Genomic DNA, 20,345 nt, shown 5'->3' with positions numbered 1-20,345 from the left:
AACAGTGTCCGCGGGGAGAAGAAGGGAGAGCGCGAGAGATGCCATTGAGCCACGGAGAAGAAGGAAGAGCGCGGGAGACGCCATTTTTAGAAGCCGCAGCGGAGAAGGGCGAGCGCAGGAAGGAAGGAAAGCGCGGGAGACGCCATTTTGTGCCAGCGGAAAAGAAGGGGAAACGCGGGAGACGCCATATTTGACAGTTAAATCACACCCAGGGATGCCGAAGAGTGGCAGTATCTCTACGTTCGACAATGAAGTCGAAGATTGGGCGACATATGTGGAACGTATTGAGGTGTACTGCAGGGTGAATGAAGTGCCAGATGCTAGGAAAGCACTGGTTTTGTTAAATTCCATGGGTGCAAAAACTTATGGGTTACTGTGAAACCTAATAACCCCAGAGAAGCCTGTGAACAAGAATCTCAAAAGCATAGTAGAAATCCTACAGGACCACTTAAACCCCACACCGCTGCTGATAGCAGAACGATTTAAGTTCCATAAAAGGAACCAACACAAAGACGAAAGCAATGCTGAGTACTTAACGGAACTGCGCAAGCTATCGAAACACTGCCAGTTTGGAGTGGGACTAGCAGATACGTTAAGGGACAAGTTTGTGTGTGGGCTGCAAAGTGAGGGAACCCAGAAACGGCTTCTATCAGAAAAGGATATTAAGCTGGACAAGGCTTTCAGTATGGCAGTATCACACGAAGCAGCCGCAAGGGGCGCTGCAGAGATACAACGGAGACCGCAAGAATATGGCACCAATGAAATGTCCTATGGAACAGGGAAGTGTTATCGCTGCGGCAGAACAACACACGACCAGAAGGATTGTTGGTTCAAGGACCAAGTGTGCAGACAGTGTGGAAAAGCAGGACACATAGCAAGGGTCTGCAGGTCTGGGAAGAGAACCAACAGTAAGAAATCTCCACAGGAGAAGTACAAAAAGGTACACAAGATGATGGACAGTAGTTCAGACGAACAGAAAAGTGACACAGACTCCGGAAGCAAGGAGCTGGGTTGTCTGAAACTACATAAGGTAACCAAAATGGAGGATCACCAGACTATCTGGGTTACACTCAAGATAGACGGAGTCCAAGTGAAAATGGAATTGGACACAGGATCAGCCCTAACAGTCATAAACCAAAGGGACTACAAGCGGCTATTTTCACATATACCCTTGAAAGCTACAGAGATTGTCTTGAAGACGTACATGGGGCAAAAAGTCTACCCCAAAGGAAAAATAAGGGTGAAAGTGATATATAAAGGCCAGGAAATACCTAAAATGGACATATATGTATTGCCAGATGGAGGACCACCACTGCTAGGACGTGGATGGATCCGGAAGATACAATTAGATTGGCATTCCAAACAGGCACTGAAGGTTGAGGCCAAAAAGGATGATGACGTCACACCTGGACGACTGTCAAAAATGCTAACTGACGCAAAAGAAGTGTTCCAGGAGGGACTCAGAACACTAAAAGGCATAACAGCAATGATTAGAATAGAGGAAAATGCAAGCCCAAAGTTTCTTAAGGCCAGACCAGTGCCTTATGCGATCAGACCAGCTGTTGAAGCAGAGCTGGAAGGGTTGGAACGTTCAGGAGTACTGTCCAAAGTAGACTGGAGCGAGTGGGCTACACCCATCGTTCCTGTAATGAAGAGGTCGTTGAGTAATACGCCTGGGGAACCAAAGAAGGTTTGCATCTGTGGGGATTTTAAGGTGACAGTGAACCCAGTCCTTCACACGGTACAATATCCGCTTCCACGAATTGAGGATATTTTCGCCTCGCTATCTGGAGGTAAACGCTTCACCAAAATTGATCTAGCCCAGGCGTACTTGCAAATGGAGGTAGAAGAAGCCTCGAAACAATACCTTACGATTAACACTCATAAAGGTCTCTATCAATACAACTGTCTGGTGTTCGGGGTAGCATCGGCTCCGGCTATTTGGCAAAGGGCGATGGATCAAGTCCTGCAAGGGATTCCAGGGACCCAGTGTTATTTGGACGACATCCTGGTCACAGGCGAAAATGACAGTGATCACCTCGCCAACTTGGAGAAGGTGCTCACCAGATTAAAGGAATATGGGCTACGAGCTAATCGCCACAAGTGCGAGTTTTTCCAGAAGCAGATTTCGTATTGTGGCCACGTCATCGATGAAGAGGGGTTACATAAGTCCCCTGAAAAGATTGAGGCAGTAGTCAAGGCTCCAGCACCGGAAAATGTGTCACAACTGAGGTCGTTCCTCGGGCTGGTAAACTACTACCATAAGTTCTTACCAAATTTGTCCATGGTATTACACCCACTGAACACCCTACTGCAAACAGGGGTACCATGGAAGTGGAATGACGAACGTAGATGAGCTTTCCAGAAGTGTAAAGAATTGATCACATCAAAATAGGTGTTGGCCCATTTCAACCCAGCACTACCAATTCATTTGGCATGTGATGCATCACCCTATGGTATTGGAGCGGTGCTGTTGCACAAATTCCCAGACGGGTTGGAGAGGCCAGTAGCCTTTGCGTCTCGGTCACCAACCTCAGCCGAGCGCAACTACGCCCAGATTGACAGGGAGGCCCTCAGCCTAGTATGGGGAGTAAAAAAATTCAACCACTATCTGCATGGGCAGAAGTTCACCTTGCTGACTGACCACCAACCACTTGTCTCCATCTTTAATCCTAAGAAGGGCGTTCCAGTGATGACTGCACAACGGTTACAAAGATGGTCCCTGTTTCTAGGGGTGAATCAATATGTAATAGAATATAAAGGCACGAAACAGCATGGAAACGCTGATGGGCTATCGCGCCTGCCACTGCCTACTGTGGAGGAAGCACCAGCAGTGGACCCTATCGAGATATTTTATTTGTTAATAATTGAACGATTGCCAGTAACGAACGCGGATATAGAGAAGGAGACCCGCAATGATCCGACGCTGTCTCGGGTATATGATTTGACGGTGAGGGGATGGCCAACACATGGCGACTCACTGTTGCCAGCATTCTCATCCAGAAGAGAACAGCTGTCAGTATGCCAGGGGACAGTGATGTGTGGATCCAGAGTGGTGATTCCACCCAAGTTAAGGGAGAGAGTGCTAAATGAGCTACATGAAGGTCATCTGGGGGGGAGTGAAAATTAAAAGCCTTGCTAGGGCTTATGTGTGGTGGCCGGGAATCGATCAACAAATCGAAGGCATAACCAAGAGCTGCTCAGGATGCCAGAAGGTCCAAAATGCACCACCACAGGCCCCTCTACACTCATGGGAGTGGCCCTCCTCTCCATGGCAACGGGTGCATATTGATTTCGCTGGTCCATTCATGGACTCAATGTTCTTAATAGCAGTGGATGCTCATTCGAAGTGGCCTGAGGTGATAAAAATGTCCTCAACCACTACAGAGGAAACGATTGCAGTCCTACGGACCATATTTGCCAGAAACGGCTTGCCAGAGCAGATTTGCTCTGATAATGGACCACAGTTTGTGTCCGAAGAGTTTCAAAAATTTATGAGAAGGAATGGGGTAAGGCATTACACATCCGCCCCGTGTCATCCAGCCACAAATGGATTGGCTAAGAGGTTCGTACAAACCTTTAAGAAGGCGATAAAGGCCATGTGCGACGATGAAATTCCACTACAGCATAAGGTGAAACGCGACACATGCAGTTACCAACCAGACCCCGGCCATGATGTTCTTTAACCGAAGGTTGAGATCTCGTCTGGACTTGCTCAAACCAAATGTGCGAAGAAATGTTGAGGATAAACAATTCCAGCACATCAATGAGAAGCCGACAAGGAGCTTCAACGTAGGACAACCAGTCTTGGCCCGTGACTACCGAACAGAGAAATGGCAACCCGGAACGATATGCACAAGGCAGGGGCCATTAATGTACACAGTGGATGTCGGGGAGAACATTGTGAGACGGCACGTTGATCAGATCTTAGCGTCACAGGAACGAGTCAACCCCATGTCTTGCGTACCTGGGGATGAACCCGACATACCGGTAGCATCTACCTCCGAACCAGTAGCAGTGGAACCCGATGAACTAACCGATGAAAAGGGGCCAGAATCGCCTCCGCACCAAGAACAAGAACCTCAGGAAAGGCGCTATCCCGAAAGGATCAGGAAGCCGCCCCAAAGACTGAATCTATAAATGGACTATTGTTGTTTAATGTACCTGTTAAAGTGTTAATTGTTATTTGAATATTATGGGTACTACTAATCTAAAAGGGGAGGAATTGTAGTGTATGTACCTTTAAGAGAGAACTACTTTTACAGCTCCTGTATACTGTAGTACCGGCAGTGACCACACTTGTATATAAGCCTTGAGCATGCCTCTGTACCCCAGTCTTGAGACTACCCTACTCCAGTAAATACCTGTTGATTGTTAAGTTACAGCATCCGTGTGGTTATTGAAAAACATCATACTCTCAGAATCACGGATCTAACAGTGCCCAGATTCTCAGGCACACGTGGTCACATGAATCTAGCATTAATCACCTGACCACCAGTAAATTGAAGCCACAGGTCAGCCCTGATGCTGCAGAAATCATCAATTAGTTTAAAAAGTTGAACAATAGCTCATTTCCTGGCAATCCCATTTCTCTTTGAGGCCCAATTGCCCTGTTCCCATCACAAATCGATTACGCTGCTTAATTGCGCTGATTCATGTGAGATTTTACATTCGGGCTTATGCTAATGAGTTCGAGTAGAAATTTGGGCTTAACTTCTCGGCAAAATGAGGGCAGTGTCGGGAAACTGCAGGCCCTGATGCTGCAGCTCTCAGAAACTTCCCAAAGAACTTCATATAATTCATTTGTAATGCAATGATTGTTGTAGTGTAGACAGTCATTTTATACACAGCAAGATCCCATAGACCACAACAAGAGGAATGACCAGTTAATCTGCTTTTGGCTGTTGATGGATAGATAGACTTGCATTTATATCGCGCCTTTCACGACCTTGAGACGTCTCAAAGCACTTTACAGCCAATAAAGTACTTTGTGCAGTGTAGTCACTGTTGTAATGTAGGAAATGCAGCAGCCAGTTTGCGCACAGCAAGCTCCCACAAACAGCAATGTGATAATGACCAGATGATCTGTTTTTGTTATGTTGATTGAGGGATAAATATTGGCCAGGACACTGGGGATAACTCCCCTGCTCCTCTTCGAAATAGTGCCCTGGGATCTTTTGCGTCCACCTAAGAGGGGAGACGGAGCCTCAGTTTAACGTCTCATCCAAAAGAAGGCACCTCCGACAGTGTAGTACTCCCTCAGTCCTGCACTGGAGTGTCAGCCTTTTTTGTGCTCATGTCTCTGGAGTGGGACTTGAACCCACAACCTTCGGAGAGAAAATGGACACCAGGAGAAGAACATAAGAATTAGGAGCAGGAGTCGGTTATACAGCCCTCGAGCCTGCTTCGCCATTCAATAAGATCATGACTGATCTTTGATCTCAACTCCATTTTCCCACCTGATCCCCATATTCCTTAATTTCCCCTAGAGGCCAAATTGTCTGAATCATCTTCAACTAGTGTGTAACACATTCACTCAACCACCAGGCCAGGCAGACTGGAGCCTACCTGCTAATGCAGCACCACTGCACTGACAGTATTGGTTTTGTAATCTGCTCCAGCCTGTAATGATCCTGTTTGTCTGTCTCGGTGGTAGGCACCGCCCACTCACGTGACAAAGTTTTTCGATCATTTGAATGCGCATCTGCACGGGCCCCAATACCCCCTGGGAGCTGTAGTCGTCCACCGATACACGGAGAATACCGTTTGCTGCCCGGAGTCGAGCTCCGCTTTATTTAAAAAAAAAATTAAAATGTACCGCGCGACGCTGTGTGAATTTGGGAGTGAAAAAAAACGAGATTTAACACAAATAAAAAAGAGTGACTACAATGCCCAGAATGCTATGCATCGGAGGCGCTCCGTCAGTGACGCAACTTCCGCCGTGGAGACGTGGCCTAAAAGAGAGAAAAGATGGTGAGCGGAGGCCGGGAGAAAGAGTACCGGGTATCGCGGTAATAATGTCTGGGTACTGATCCTGAGGGAGGAGCCCGGCCCGAGCGGCGTCACCAATACCGGGACTGCTGGTTAACGGAGGGTGTCCGCTCCATGCTGGTCCCGTTCCCCGGGGGGTGTCCGCTCCGTGCTGGTCCCGTCCCCCGGGGGTGTCCGCTCCGTGCTGGTCCCGTCCCCCGGGGGTGTCCGCTCCGTACTGGTCCCGTTCCCCCGGGGGTGTCCGCTCCGTGCTGGTCCCGTTCCCCCGGGGGTGTCCGCTCCGTGCTGGTCCCGTTCCCCCGGGGGTGTCCGCTCCGTGCTGGTCCCGTTCCCCCGGGGGTGTCCGCTCCGTGCTGGTCCCGTTCCCCCGGGGGTGTCCGCTCCGTGCTGGTCCCGTTCCCCCGGGGGTGTCCGCTCCGTGCTGGTCCCGTCCCCCGAGGGTGTCCGCTCCGTGCTGGTCCCGTCCCCCTGGGCTCAGTCAGCCAGAAGCTGTGGTGGATATTTTCGGATGAAGTGGCTGAAGAGCTTTCTTCATTTGAAGCTGTCCTGTGAAATTTGTAAATTATATGCTGAGAGTCATTAGTTTTAAAGAGTTTTTTCTCGCACTATCTTGCAGGATGGTAACTATTCAGCCTCTTTTTAACTGGGCATTCTGATTTCAACTTATCTCATCCCACAATAATTTTGAAGGAAGAGATTTTCAATTGCTGAATTTTTAAAAAGGCTGTGTATATGTGTGATTGGGCTCCTGTCTCACAGGATTGCAGCCTTTTAAAAATGCCTGCTCCATCTCTGGTTTTGGAGTGGGTAGAGGAGAAGCCCTCTATATGGTGACATTAATTTTAATCAATTTTCTTCAGTGACATCAGAACTTGTCCATGGTCCTGATCCACCCCATATCTGGATTTGGACTTGGACAAAGGTGACATCTCCGGTTAGTGTTATCAGTGTTGCTTATGATCGTCATCTGTGACGTACACTGTGAATCCACAAAGTTTCCAGTGCGTATAAAGTCAGTTGAACATCAGGAAGACAATCCCAACAACAACGTACATTTTATATAGCATCTTTAATGTAGGAAAATATGCCACGCTGCTTCACAGAAGTGTAATCAGACAAGAATTGACACCAAGAGATGGAGCCATCATTTTCTAGCCCCTGCCATAGGATCAGCGCCCTAACTTAAGCCCCCTCCCTGGCCACTTGATGTTTTGTTTGATCCAGAGCTGAGCTTCAAGCCCCACATTCCATCCATCACCACTGCTGCTGAAATCATTTTGTTGTCTCTCGGTACTATTTCTTCAGTACCTTGCTTACCTCCAACTTGCACCGTCTATAGACTCCAATGCTAAAAAGTTAACCACCTGTGTCCTTTACCACACACGCTCCTGCATATCGAACTCTTGTATCTCTCCCATCCTTGCTGACCAATATGGGCTTCCTGTCTCCCAGTGCATTAACTTTTTAAAATCCTTATCCATCAAATCTTCCATTGTCTCACCACACCCACATTTCTGTACCCTGTCTGTGTATTCTGTCAATTATCATATATCGTATACTGTTGCAACGATGATCTAGCTTTTAGACTCTATTGTCCAACTTTGAAATAGGAGGGTTCACCTCTGCTTACCTCATAAATTGAGGCTCCTTAGTCTCCTTACTCTGTCCTGTTCTCGAAGTGTACTTAATGTGAAGTTTTTTCACGTGACCTCCTGCTGCACCGTTTGGTCCTTTCTGAGAAGGACCTTTCTATATTGCTGGATTATGCCTATCTTTACTGAAATCCTGGTGATGACAATGTCAGGCATGAAATGGCCTGAATTGAATTTGAGTTGTGCGAGACCCTCTCCCGTGGGGTAGTCTCATCACTTCAGCTTCATTACCTTTCGAAGGGAATGTTTTATGTCATTAACAAACCTTTTAATGCAGAGCGTAGCCTCCCCCACAGACTCCTTATTAAATATAACCAGCATTGAACACCAGGGAACAGAGCCTTGCACATGGGCTGTGCTTAACTGGAGATAATTAGTATCAGGGTTGCTGGCTCTGTGTTGCTTTAACGGGTAGTAGTCCCAAACCAATATAATACAACTGACTTCATCTTTACTAAGGTAATGGTACAGGATTTATTTTTAAGTTGATTTATTACCTTTTTGCTTTCTGTTTTCACCATTACCTGCCAGTGAATGGAGATTAATTGAGCCCAGGCCTCTCTAACTGCCACAGAATGGCCCACGCACACTTGTGATACAGTTCTTCAGGTCTCATTTCATTTATCTGTTTTAAAAAAAAAAAGGTTAAAATAGCAGCAAATGGCCTCACAATCCTTGAAGTTGGGAGGAACAATCGGCTAGGCTACATGCTTCTGATCACTATTCAGTGACCCCTGCTAGAATGTGTATTGGCTAAAGACAGGATTGGCTTTGGCTATGTTGCTTTCCACGGTCCAGTGACCTGCTCACCGCTTACTGTCTAGCCTCCTGCATGAAGAATGGCCATTTGGATGAGGTGCTTGAAGATTATGGCACGTGTGGAACTATTTCTCCCCCCCCCCCCCCCCCCCCCCCCCCAGCACTAGTGTACCACTGCTGTGGTATATTAATTGTGTGCCCATTTTGTTTTTCCTCAGGAGCTGGAGGCTATGACCAGATATACAAGCCCAGTCAATCCTGCTGTCTTCCCACACTTGACGGTGGTTCTTCTTGCAATTGGAATGTTCTTCACTGCATGGTTCTTTGTGTATCCTTTTTAGACTGTGACTGGTTAAAGAATTATTGTGGGGACTGGACTGTTCTAACCCAGAGGAATGGGCAGAAGATTCACCATTGGTTGAAATGAATTTAGTGTATGCTCAGCCAATATTCCCTTTAAGTTGTGTGGCCGCGCAGTGCTCTGACGGTCCCGCAGCCAATGAGCCAGCTTTTAAATGAAAAAATAACTGCGCATGCATGAAATTTTGAATGGCCCGCGCATCCTGTTAAAGGGGCTGCGTGGGCAAAAAAAAATTAGAGGGAACATTGCTCTCAAGCTAGTTTTTTGCTGGGTGATGGTCTTTGGCACAAGCTTTCAGTCGGGTTGTTCAAACAACTCGTGTTATACCAATAGGGAATGGTAAGTTGTGGTTAAGGCAATTTGTTGGCTCACTGTAGGGAAAGCTTTATTCTGCAGCTAACCTATACTGTATCTCGGCTGAAAGTGCATAATGCTAAAGGGAGAATTATACCATTCCCCAGCAATGACATCCCTCGCATCATCAATGATCAACACAATTTTACTGTTGCCGATATTAATCAGAAATGTTTTGAAAGGCCTTTGAAATATTCAGTAACTGTAAATAGTTTTTTGGAATGGCTCAAGTCTACAAATGCAATGCAAAGACTACTGAGTCATACAGAGCAGGAAGGTCCCTAGTTCAGTTGGCCTGAGAGTAGTGGGACTGCTACATTTGAGCATGACATGTTGGGCTACCGAGGGGGGGGTGGAGAAAGGTGGAGGAAAAGAGTCAGCTTTCCCATGCCTGGATAGTGCTCGTGTAGGCTTTGGGTGAGGATCGAATCAGGCTCGACTATGCTGTGTTACATAGCCGAATAGCTTGCCAGCACTGGTTGTAGGTTTTCATGAAGAATTGAGTGTGGTAGTGGAGGGTGGCAAGGACCTGTGCAGCCATGGTCCAGCGTCTTCAGGAGTGATGGGGGAAATTGGAGGGGGAAAAAAATGGAATTCCTGTGAAGATTTGAGGCATCGATTTGTCGAGCGTTTGTATGCCTTTCTGCCTGTGTTTTGAGACACATTCTTCACATGTAAATTTCTGCATCACATCTTTAGAGTTAGTTATTACTGGTTTCTTCTGACCTTGAAGAGCCAGGGAATTACAAGCAGATCTCAATCTACAGAGAAACGTCTCCAGCATTTAGTCTCGGGATACACCTATTTATTTAAGACCATGTGGCCTTAAAGACACAGGTTGCTGCTCCATCCCAAGCAGCAGAATAATACACTCTGCATTGCATGGTATAATTCTCTTGTCCATATAAAGCACCATATCTTCTGAGATACCACGGGCAGCGACGGAGAATTTCTAGTTCCTACAATGATGGCTCCTCACGGTATACGGCACTTCCACCAGGGGAGGAGTTGCAGAAACTAAATCCAATTCCCAGCCAGTTTTCCTGAATTGTTTTTAATAGATATGAGGTAACGTCTACCAAGTACACACGAGATATCTACAAAGAGCTGCTGATTTCGCTAGTGGCTTCTCTCTTTATGGGATTTGGAGTACTTTTCCTCCTCTTATGGGTCGGGATCTACATATGAAGGCAGCTGGGAGTGTGCGGGGAGGTAAGGAGCAGCTTCTATTTTTAGAGCACTCAACCCTCGGTGTTGTCTCCCGAATGGTGCAATAAAGTTACACTTAAACCAAGACACTTTTTAGTATTGTGTAGTCTGCTTCTTAGGCAGTCCCTCGGAACCGAGGATGACTTACTTCCACATTAAAAATGAGTTCGCAGGTGACTGATGAGTGCAATGCGGGACCTACAGTCTCTGTCACAGGTGGGGCAGACGGTGGTTGAAGGGGCAGGTGGGTGGGGTGCTTGGGTTGACGTGCGCTCCTTGCGCTGCCTGCGCTTGGCTTCCGCTTGCTCCCGGCGAAGAGACACAAGGTGTTCGGCGCCTTCCCGGATGCTTCTCCTCCACTTTGTGCGGTCTTGGGCCAGGGATTCCCAGGTGTCGGTGGGGATGTTACACTTTTTCAAGGAGGCTTTGAGGGTTTCCTCTGCCCGCCTGGGGTTCTCTTGCCGTGCCGGAGCTCCGAGTAGAGCGCTTGTTTTGGGAGTCTCGTATCGGGCATGCGGACAATGTGACCCGTCCATCGGAGCTGATTGAGCGTGTAGTATGCTCCTTGTATGGTACTTTAAACTGCTCCCATCAATATTTTACCTTGGTGCTAAACAGAATAAAATCCAATTGTGTCTATAACACCCTATTTTTCCATTTTTTTTTCAACCCCACCCCACAATTTTCTCTTTTCTGAAGGTGCCAGGGTGTGGGGAGCAGTATCACCGGCTCTGGGTGCCCTCCTGTATTTTGGTCACTTTTTGTGATCCTAGCCAGTATGTCTAGAATATTTGACTCTGAAGAGCATCAGCTGAGCTAAGTGCTGTCCTCATCTGATGTCTACGCACACACACTTTCCAGCAGGAGTCGCTGGATGGTGACCAGGGGTGGGAACCCAGAGCCAGTGCTCAGACCAATTGCATTGCCCCCAACTGAGATCAGCCAACTCAGCCCAAACTGGGAATCCAACGACCCCTCCCTGCCTTCTATAAGAAGTAGTAAAGAAAGTTGAGTTTTACTGCTTGGATCACTGAAAAAGAACTAATGGCACAACAGGTTTGCTAATTTGGTTTCCAAACTAGTCTGCTGTGTTTCTAAATGTACTTTTACCGTCTTATTTTTTTCTTCACTGTAAATCTATCTCTTATGCCAGGTCTGTAGGACAAAGTAAAGTGAGTGACAGTAATGAGCCTGTTGTCAGTCACTGTGCCAGGTGTTGGCTCAGAGGGTGTCGAAGTACAGGTGGGTAGAAGTGCCCAGCTGCAATGCATTTGACTAACCCACATTCACAAAGGCAATCCACATGGGGAGCTCCAGTGCTACTCCATATTGCCGGCTGTACCTGAAACAGGCTAGTTGTTTCACCGGAGGGGCTGGGGGGAGCAGCCTTTTCTCTCTGACACTCCTGGTTATAAAATAACCGGGCAATGGAGTGGGAGCCTGTCCTCTTCAGAAGGTGCTGGTGCATGATGCTGTGAGATTAGAGAGATGAGGGGGGGGGGGGTGGAAATCAGAAATGCAGCACTGGGAACTCCTTTGGTAAGTCCACCACCTGATAAGGGCTTGAACCAGACAGTCCCAGGTCTGTGCTCGAGTTAGTTGATCTCCGTCTGGGCAGCAGTTGGGTGTCATAATTGGCATCAGGGCTAGAGATTGGAACAAATAAGGCTCCTGATCACGGTCCAATGACTGCAGCTGGAAAGTGAGTCTGGCTGCCGGGTGCAGACTTGGCTGTGATGTCTTCTGCAGTCAACTGTCCTACTGGGGCTCATGGCACAGGCTCTTGTGTGAAAAATGGCCATGTAAGAAAGATACTTGAGGGCTGCCAGCACCTGTGGGACTGCTCCAGTAAACATAAGAAATAGGAGCAGGAGCAGGCCATTCAGCCCCTCAAGCCTGCTCTGCCATTTAATGAGATCATGGCTGATCTGATTTTGGCCTCAACTCCACTTTCCTGCCCACTCCCCATAACCTTTGACTCCCCTGTTGCTCAAAAATCTGTCTATCTCAGCCTTGAATATATTCAATGACTCGGCTTCCACAGCTCTCTGGGGTAGAGAATTTCAAAGATTCACGACCCTCAGAGAAGAAATTCCTCCTCATATCCATCTTAAATGGGCGACCCCTTATTCTGAGACTATGCCCCCAGCTCTAGATTTGCCCCACGAGGGGAAACATCCTCTCAGCATCTACCCTGTCCAACCCCCTCAGAATCTTATGTTTCAATAAGATCACCTCTCATTCTTCTTAACTTCAATGAGCATAGGCCCAACCTGCTCAACCTTTCCTCATAAGACAACCCTTCCATCCCAGGAATCAACCTAGTGAACCTTCTCTGAACTGCCTCTAATGAAAGTATATCCCTCCTTAAATAAGGGAACCAAAACTGTACACAGTACTCTAGGAGGTGTAGTCTCACCAATACTCAGTACACTGGTAGCAAGACGTCCCTACTTTTATACTCCATCCCCCTTGAAATAAAGGCCAACATTCCATTTGCCTTCCTAATTACTTGCTGAACCTACATGTTAACTTTTTGTGTTTCATGTACGAGGACACCCAAATCCCTCTGTACTGCTGCATTCTGTAGTCTTTCTCCATTTAAATATTTTTCTTTTCTATTCCTACCAAAGTGGATAACTTCACATTTTCCCACATTATACTCCATCTGCCAAATCCTTGCCCACTCACTGAACCTATCTATAACCCTTTGCAGACTCTTTATGTCCTCCTCACAGCTTGCTTTCCCAGCTATCTTTGTATCGTCTGTAAATTTGGCTACAATACACTCTTCCTTCGTCCAAGTCATTAATATAGATTGAAAATAGTTGAGGCCCTAGCACTGATCCCTGTGGCACCCCACTAGTTACAGATTGCCATCCTGAAAATGACCCATTTATCCCGACTCTGTTTTCTGTTAGTTAACCAATCCTCTATCCAATCTAATATATTACCCCCAACACCATGAGCTCTTATCTTATGCAGTAACCTTTTATGTGGCACCTTGTCAAATGCCTTTTGGAAATCAAATACACTACATCTACTGGTTCCCCTTTATCCACCCTGCTCGTTACATCCTCAAAGAATTCTAATAGATTCGTCAAACATGATTTCCCTTTCATACAATCAAACAGAGTCAACATGGTTTTATTAAGATTTTCTAAATGCCCTGCTACTACTTCCTTAATAATTGATTTGAGCATTTTGCCAAAGACAGATGTTAGGCTAACTGGCCTATAGTTTCCTGCTTTCTGTCTCCCTCCTTTTTTGAATAAGGGTGTAACAGTTGCAGTTTTCCAATCTGCTGGGACTTTTCCAGAGTCAAGGGAATTTTGGAAGATTACAACTAATGCATCCACTATCTCTGTAGCAACTTCTTTTAAGACACTAGGATGCAGGCCATCAGGTCCAGCTATGGACCAAATGCTGGAAAATGGGATTAGACTGGACAGGGATGGATGGGCGGCGCAGACACGATGGGCCGAAGGGCCTCTTTCTGTGCTGTAAAACTCTATGACTCTATGACTTGTCAGCCTTTAGACCCATAAGTTTGCCTAGCACTTTTTCTCGTGATGGTGATTGTTTTAAGTTCCTCCCTCCCTTTTGCCCCTTGATTTTCTACTATTACTGGGATGTTTTTAGTGTCCTCTACTGTGAAGATAGATACAAAATATTTGTTCAATGCCTCTGCCATTTCCTTGTTTCCCATTATTAGTTCCCCAGTCTCATCCTCTAAGGGACCAACGTTTACTTTAGCTACTCTTCCTTTTTATATACTTGTAGAAGCTCTTACAGTCAGTGTTTGTTTCTTGCTAGTTTACTCTCGAGCTATTTTCTCCCTCTTATTTTTTTAGTCATCCTTTGCTGGTTTCTAAAATTTTCCCAATCTTCTGGCCTACCACTAATCTTTGTAACATTGTATGCCTTTTCTTTCAATTTGATACCATCCTTAACCTCCTTGGTTAGCCATCCTTCTCTTCGAGTCTTTCTTTCTCACTGAAATATATCTTTATTGAGAGCCATGAAATATCTCTTTAAATGTCTGCCACTGCTTTTCTACCGTCTTACCTTCTAATCTATTTTCCCAGTCCACTTTAGACAACTCTCTCCTCATACCTTTATAATTGCCTTTATTTAAGTTTAATACTTTAGTTTCAGACCCAAGTTTCTCACCTTCAAACTGAATGTGGAATTCAATCATGTTATGATCACTCTTCCCTAGAGGATCCTTTACTATGAGATCATTAATTAATCTTGTTTCATTACACATTACCGGATCTAAAATAGCCGGTTCCCTGGCCAGTTCCACAATGTATTGTTCCAAGAAACTGTCCCGAATACACTCTATGAACTTGTCCTCAAGGCTGCTTTTGCCAATTTGACTTGTCCAATCTGTATGAAGATTAAAATCGACCACGATTATTGCAGTACCTTTCTTACAAGCCCCTATTAGTTCTTGATTTTTACTCTGTCCTATAGTGTAGCTACTGTTAGGGGGCCTATAGACTACTCCCACCAGTGACTTCTTTCCCTTACTATTTCTTACCTCCACCCAAATTGATTCTACATCTGGAACTTCCAAGCCAAGATCATTTCTCGCTATTGTACTGATCTCATCCTTTATTAACAGAGCTACCCCACCTCCTTTGTGTCTATCCTTCCGAAATGTCAAATACCCCTGAATATTCAGTTCCCAGCCTTGGTCACATTGCAACCACGTCTCTGTGATGGCTATTAGATCGTACCCATTTATTTCTATTTGTGCTGTCAGTTCATCTATCTAGTTACGAATGCTGCGTGCATTCAGATAAAGAGCCTTTAATTTTGTCTTTTTATCATTTTTCCCTACTCTGACCTTATTTGCTGGTGCACTCATGTTTGTACTCTGTCCCTTTTCTGTCGCACTCTGGTTTTCATTGCCCATATCGCTATCCTACACTATTGCCCTGTCCTTTCTCTCTAACTTTCTAAATTTCCTCTTGCTTGAACCCTTCCCATCCCCACCCCACCCCCCCCCCCCCCCCCCACACTATTTAGTTTTAAGGTTTTTCTACAGCCCTAGTTATTTGATTCGCCAGGACACTGGTCCCAGCATGGATCAAGTGAAGACCGTCCCAATGGAACAGCTCCCTCTTTTCCCCAGTACTGGTGCCAGTGCCCCATGACTCGAAACCCATTTCTGCCACACCAATTCTTGAGCCATGCATTCAACTCTCTGATCTTATTGACCCTATGCCAATTTGCTCGTGGCTCAGGTAGTAATCCAAAGATTATTACCTTTGTGGTTCTGCTTTTTAATTTAGACCCTAGCTGCTCATACTTGCTCAGCAGAACCTCTTTCTTAGTCTTACCTATGTCGTTGATTCCTACGTGGACCACGACAACTAGATCCTTCCCCTCCCACGCCAAGTTCCTCTCCAACCCTGAGCAGATGTCCTTAACCCTGGCACCGGGCAACACAGCCTTCGGGACTCACTCTCTCGGCTGCAGCAAACAGTATCTATCCCCCTCACTATACTGTCTCCTACTACTATGACATTCCTTTTTACACCCCCCACTTGAATGGCCCCCTGTACCATGGTGCCGTGGTCAGTTTACTCATCCTCCATGCAGTCCCTGCTCTTGTCCACACAGGTTGCAAGAACCTCGTAACTGTTGGACAAGTGCAAGGGCTAAGGCTCCTCCAATGCTACCTCCTGGATCTCCATACCTGCTTTACTCGCAGTCACACCCTCCTGTCCCTGACCACGGGCCAAATCTGACGTTTTTAACCTAGGAGTGTGACTGCCTCCTGGAACAAAGTGTCCCGGTAACTTTCTCCATCCCTGATGTATCGCAATGTCTGCAGCTTATCCACTCTGAGCCGAAGCTCCGCGAGCTGCAGACACTTACTGCAGATGTGGTCGCCCTGGATCAGACTGGTGTCCACCAGCTCCCACATGCTGCAGCTGCAACACATCACCTGCCCTGCCATCTCTATTGTATTTTATTTAATTAATTACGTCAGTATCAATCAATTGTCTATAGTTTGTAAACTAGGTAATAACCTTGTTTAATTTGTTATATTTATTAAAATAAGTTTAGTTAGTTATAAATTTAGTTGTATGCTATAGGTCCTTACTGTAAATTAGCCGTCAGTCCTAAGAGAAAAGAAATACCACCAATCACCTACCTGCTTACCTGTGACATCACACTTTGATTTTTTTGTTTTTGAATTGGAGCCTTGCTGCTCCTCCCCCGCTGGCTCTGCTCTCAGGCCTCTCACTGTGCTCTTTATTCTGCTCCCGCTGCCGCTCTGGTTCCGCCCAGGTCCACTGACTCTGCTCTCAGGCCTCCTCTCACTGCGCTCTTTATTCTGCTCCCGCTGCCCCTCTGGTTCTGGTCAGGTCCGTTGGCTCTGCTCTTGGGCCTTCTCTCGCCGCGCTCTTTATTCTGCTCCCGCTGCCGCTCTGGTTCCGCCCAGGTCCACTGACTCTGCTCTCGGGCCTCCTCTCGCTGTGCTCTTTATTCTGCTCCCGCTGCCGCTCTGGTTCCGCCCAGGTCCACTGACTCTGCTCTCGGGCCTCCTCTCGCTGTGCTCTTTATTCTGCTCCCGCTGCCGCTCTGGTTCCGCCCAGGTCCGCTGGCTCTGCTCTCGGGCCTCCTCTCGCTGTGCTCTTTATTCTGCTCCCACTGCCGCTCTGGTTTTGCCCAGGTCCGCTGGCTCTGCTCTCGGGCCTCCTCTCGCTGTGCTCTTTATTCTGCTCCCGCTGCCGCTCTGGTTCCGCCCAGGTCCGCTGGCTCTGCACTCGGGCCTCCTCTCGCTGTGCTCTTTATTCTGCTCCCGCTGCCGCTCTGGTTCCGCCCAGGTCCACTGGCTCTGCTCTCAGGCCTCCTCTCGCCACGCTCTTTTTATTCTGCTCCCACTGCCGCTCTGGTTTTGCCCAGGTCTGCTGGCTCTGCTCTCGGGCCTCCTCTCGCTGCGCTCTTTATTCTGCTTCCGCTGCCGCTCTGGTTCCGCCCAGGTCCGCTGGCAGTGCAAGTCAATACCTTTAGAATAAGTGGGGAGAAAATTGGAGGGAAAAAGAAATGTAACTAATTGACTCTAAAATATATTACCAGTTCTGACAAATAGAGGGTAAGCGCTATTTTTTTTTTTAAGGGCTGACTGCTGTCAATGAACCGGAAGCGGTTCGTCACTGGAGCGGGTTCGTTTATATATTAAAAAATTGTAAATGCCAGGAGAGTGGGCTGTGAGGAAAAATGCCGGGGGGGGGGGCGGGTTGTGAGGAAAAATGCCGGGAGAGAGTGTGCTGTGAGGAAAAATGCCGGGGGGGGTGCGGGGAGAGAGAGAAAGAGAGTGTGCTGTGAGGAAAAATGCTGGGAGAGAGTGGGCTGTGAGGAAAAATGCCGGGGGTGGGGGGGGTGGAGGGGAGAGAGAGCGGGCTGTGAGGAAAAATGCCGGGGGTTGGGAAGAGAGCGTGCTGTGAGGAAAAATGCCAGGAGGGAGCAGGTTGCTTCAAAAATGCTCTGGGGGGAAAAATAAAGACCCTTGTGGTTCCAGATTAATGCGCAGTACGTTTCTGCGCAGCTTCCAGTCATTGGCAGCAGTCACTTTTTTTTTTAAGTCTTGGGGGAAGTGATGGACTTAATGAATTGTGCTCTTTTACCCTCTCTACCAAATGTTTTTGTTTTTCTTTTACCCGGACTGTTTTTTAAAAAAAATCCTTGTGTTTAAATCTCTTTATAATCTTGCCCCTCCCTCCTCTCTAATCTCCACCAGTGCTGCACCTCCATCTGAGCATTGTTTCACAGACTGACCTCTTGTGCATCCCTCCCCCCTCCTTTCACCCCACCATTGGTAGCCATGACTTCAGCTGCCTATGTCTCGCGCTGGAATTCCCTCCCTAAACTCCTACACCTCCCTTTCCTGCTTGAAACTCACCTCTTTGATCAAGCTTTTGGTCATCTCTCCTAATCTCTCCCCTTTGGCTCGGCGTTTGTCTCTGAAGCATCTTGAGTACATTTTTCTACATTTAAAGGCACAATTTAAATGCAAGTAGCAGTTGTACATTTTTTAACTTGCCTATTTTGTATCCTGTATAGAAACATGAGGGACCATTCCAACAGGAGATGCTGTTTCCACACTGACTTCATTGTAGTCTCAATACCACCGGTTACTACAGAAGCAGCAGCTCTTCAAAAGCCACTGAGTAGCACCTGAACTTTTTATAAGAACATATTCTGTACAAACAAAAAATAAAAGCTTTGTTCACTTTTTTTTTTGCTGTTTATTTTTCAAGTTTGCAAAATATATTTTGAAATGTTCCATGTTGTTCTGGCTGGTGTGTTGTCTTTTGGATAGTTTGTGTTTAGGATGAGATGTTAAACTCTCTCAGGTGGACTTAAAAGACCCCATGCACTATTTTGAGGAAGAGCAGGGGAGTTCTCCCCGGTGTCCTGGCCAATATTTATCCTTCAACCGACATCACTAAAACAGATTTTCTGCTGATTGCTGTCTGGAAATTGGTTGTTGTGTTTCCTACATTACAACAGTGACTACACTTCAAAAAGTATTTAATTGGCTGTAAAGCGCTGTAGGGATGTCCTGAGGTTGTGAAAGGCACTATATAAATGCAAGTCTTAAATTACATCGATTCTTATGTGCTCAGTATTTGTAACCTGTCCATGTACTGGACTGCTAGAGCCTGGATTGAGTCTCTTGGATGACTGTGGACTCCATTTTTACCATCAGTCTGGCACAGTACTGGAGAAAAGAAGTGCATCTTTGGAATAGTTGAGTGGGGAGGTGACAAAGATATGGACGAGAGTATCAGCACCAGCAAAGATGCAGAGGTGGGTGATGTTACAGAGGTGGCTGTAGGCAGTCTTTGATAGAGGGTCAGAAACTCGGCTTGGGGTTGACTAGGATGCCGAGGTTGCAAATAGTCATGGTCAGCCTGAGACAGGCTGGGAGGATGGAATTGGTGGCAAGAGATGACTGTGGCAGGGCCCAAAGACAATGGCTTAGCTTTAACTGGGGGATCAGCCATGATCTCATTGAACGGCGGAACAAGCTCGAGGGGCTAAATGGCCTACTCCTGTTCCTATGTCTGTAGATGAGGTCGCCAGAGAGCAGCACATAGATGAATAAGGGCCCAAGGATAGATCCCGAGGAAAAACTACAGCGAAAAGAGAAGCTATTGGACAGAGTCACTGAAGCTGTTAGAAAAACTGATTATAATTTGTAGTGATTATATATTGATGTCGGATAGAATTACATAGAATATACAGCACAGAAACAGGCCATTCGGCCCAACTAGCCTGTGCTGGAGTTCATACTCACCAGTTGCCTTCCATTCTATCTACCTCATCTCAACCTTTCAGCATTTCTTGCTATTCTCCCAAAAGTGGAAATATTCTCCCCACGTTTACCCTGTCCAACCCATTCATAATTTTAAAGACCTCTATCAGGTTTCATCTAAGTCTTCCCTTTTCTAAAGAAAAATGCCCCAACCTGTTCAATCTTTCGCTAGCTGTATTCTCTGTTCTGGTATAATCCATGTAAATCTTTTTTGCATTTTCTCCAGGGCTTCTATGTCCTTTTTATAGCATGGAGACCAGAACTGTTGACAATACTCTTAAGTGCAGTCTGACCAACGTCCTATACAAGTTTAACATAACTTCAATACTTTTTAATCCTATATTCCTAGAAATAAATCCCAGTGCTTAACATAGAAGATAGGAGCAGGAGTAGGCCATTCGGCCCCTCGAGCCTGCTCCGCCATTCAATGCGATCATGGCTGATCATCTAAATTCAGTACCCTGTCCCTGCTTTCTCCCCATATCCCTTGATCCCTTTAGCCTTAAGAAATATATCCAACTCCTTCTTGAATATATTTAATGAATTGGCCTCTACTGCCTTCTGTGGTAGGGAATTCCACAGGTTCACCACTCTCTGGGTGAAGAAATTCCTCCTCATTTCTGTCCTAAATGGCTTACTCATCCTTAGACTGTGACCCCTGGTTCTGGACTTCCCG

General features: G+C 46.6%; 1 protein-coding gene across 2 annotated transcripts; it reads left to right on the top strand.

The window, feature by feature from the left end:
- Positions 1-5,886: 5,886 nt before the first annotated feature.
- tmem258 (transmembrane protein 258) lies at positions 5,887-18,585 on the top strand. Of its 2 annotated transcripts, none has more exons than XM_086007764.1 (4): positions 5,887-5,973; positions 8,621-8,730; positions 10,179-10,329; positions 18,412-18,585. In XM_086007764.1, the coding sequence occupies exons 1-3, from the start codon at positions 5,971-5,973 to the stop codon at positions 10,303-10,305; spliced, it is 240 nt and encodes a 79-aa protein (XP_085863890.1). In that variant the 5' UTR covers positions 5,887-5,970; the 3' UTR covers positions 10,306-10,329; positions 18,412-18,585. The 2 variants fall into 2 exon arrangements, with proteins under 2 accessions (XP_085863890.1, XP_085863889.1); XM_086007763.1 differs by lacking the exon at positions 5,887-5,973 and adding an exon at positions 5,988-6,011.
- The last annotated feature ends 1,760 nt before the right edge of the window (positions 18,586-20,345 follow it).

Source organism: Somniosus microcephalus, chromosome 15 (genome assembly GCF_052327205.1).
Source record: "Somniosus microcephalus isolate GS21.2 chromosome 15, FLI_Smic_1.0, whole genome shotgun sequence".
Classification (NCBI taxonomy): domain Eukaryota; kingdom Metazoa; phylum Chordata; class Chondrichthyes; order Squaliformes; family Somniosidae; genus Somniosus; species Somniosus microcephalus.
Note: the sequence above shows the minus strand (reverse complement) of the source record. Positions and strands in the feature narration are given on the sequence as shown.

Excerpts from the sequence above, each read along its gene's own strand:
- tmem258 (XM_086007764.1), top strand. Across the intron at positions 8,731-10,178 it reads TTCACTGCATGGTTCTTTGT|ATATGAGGTAACGTCTACCA; the intron begins GTATCCTTTTTA and ends TGTTTTTAATAG.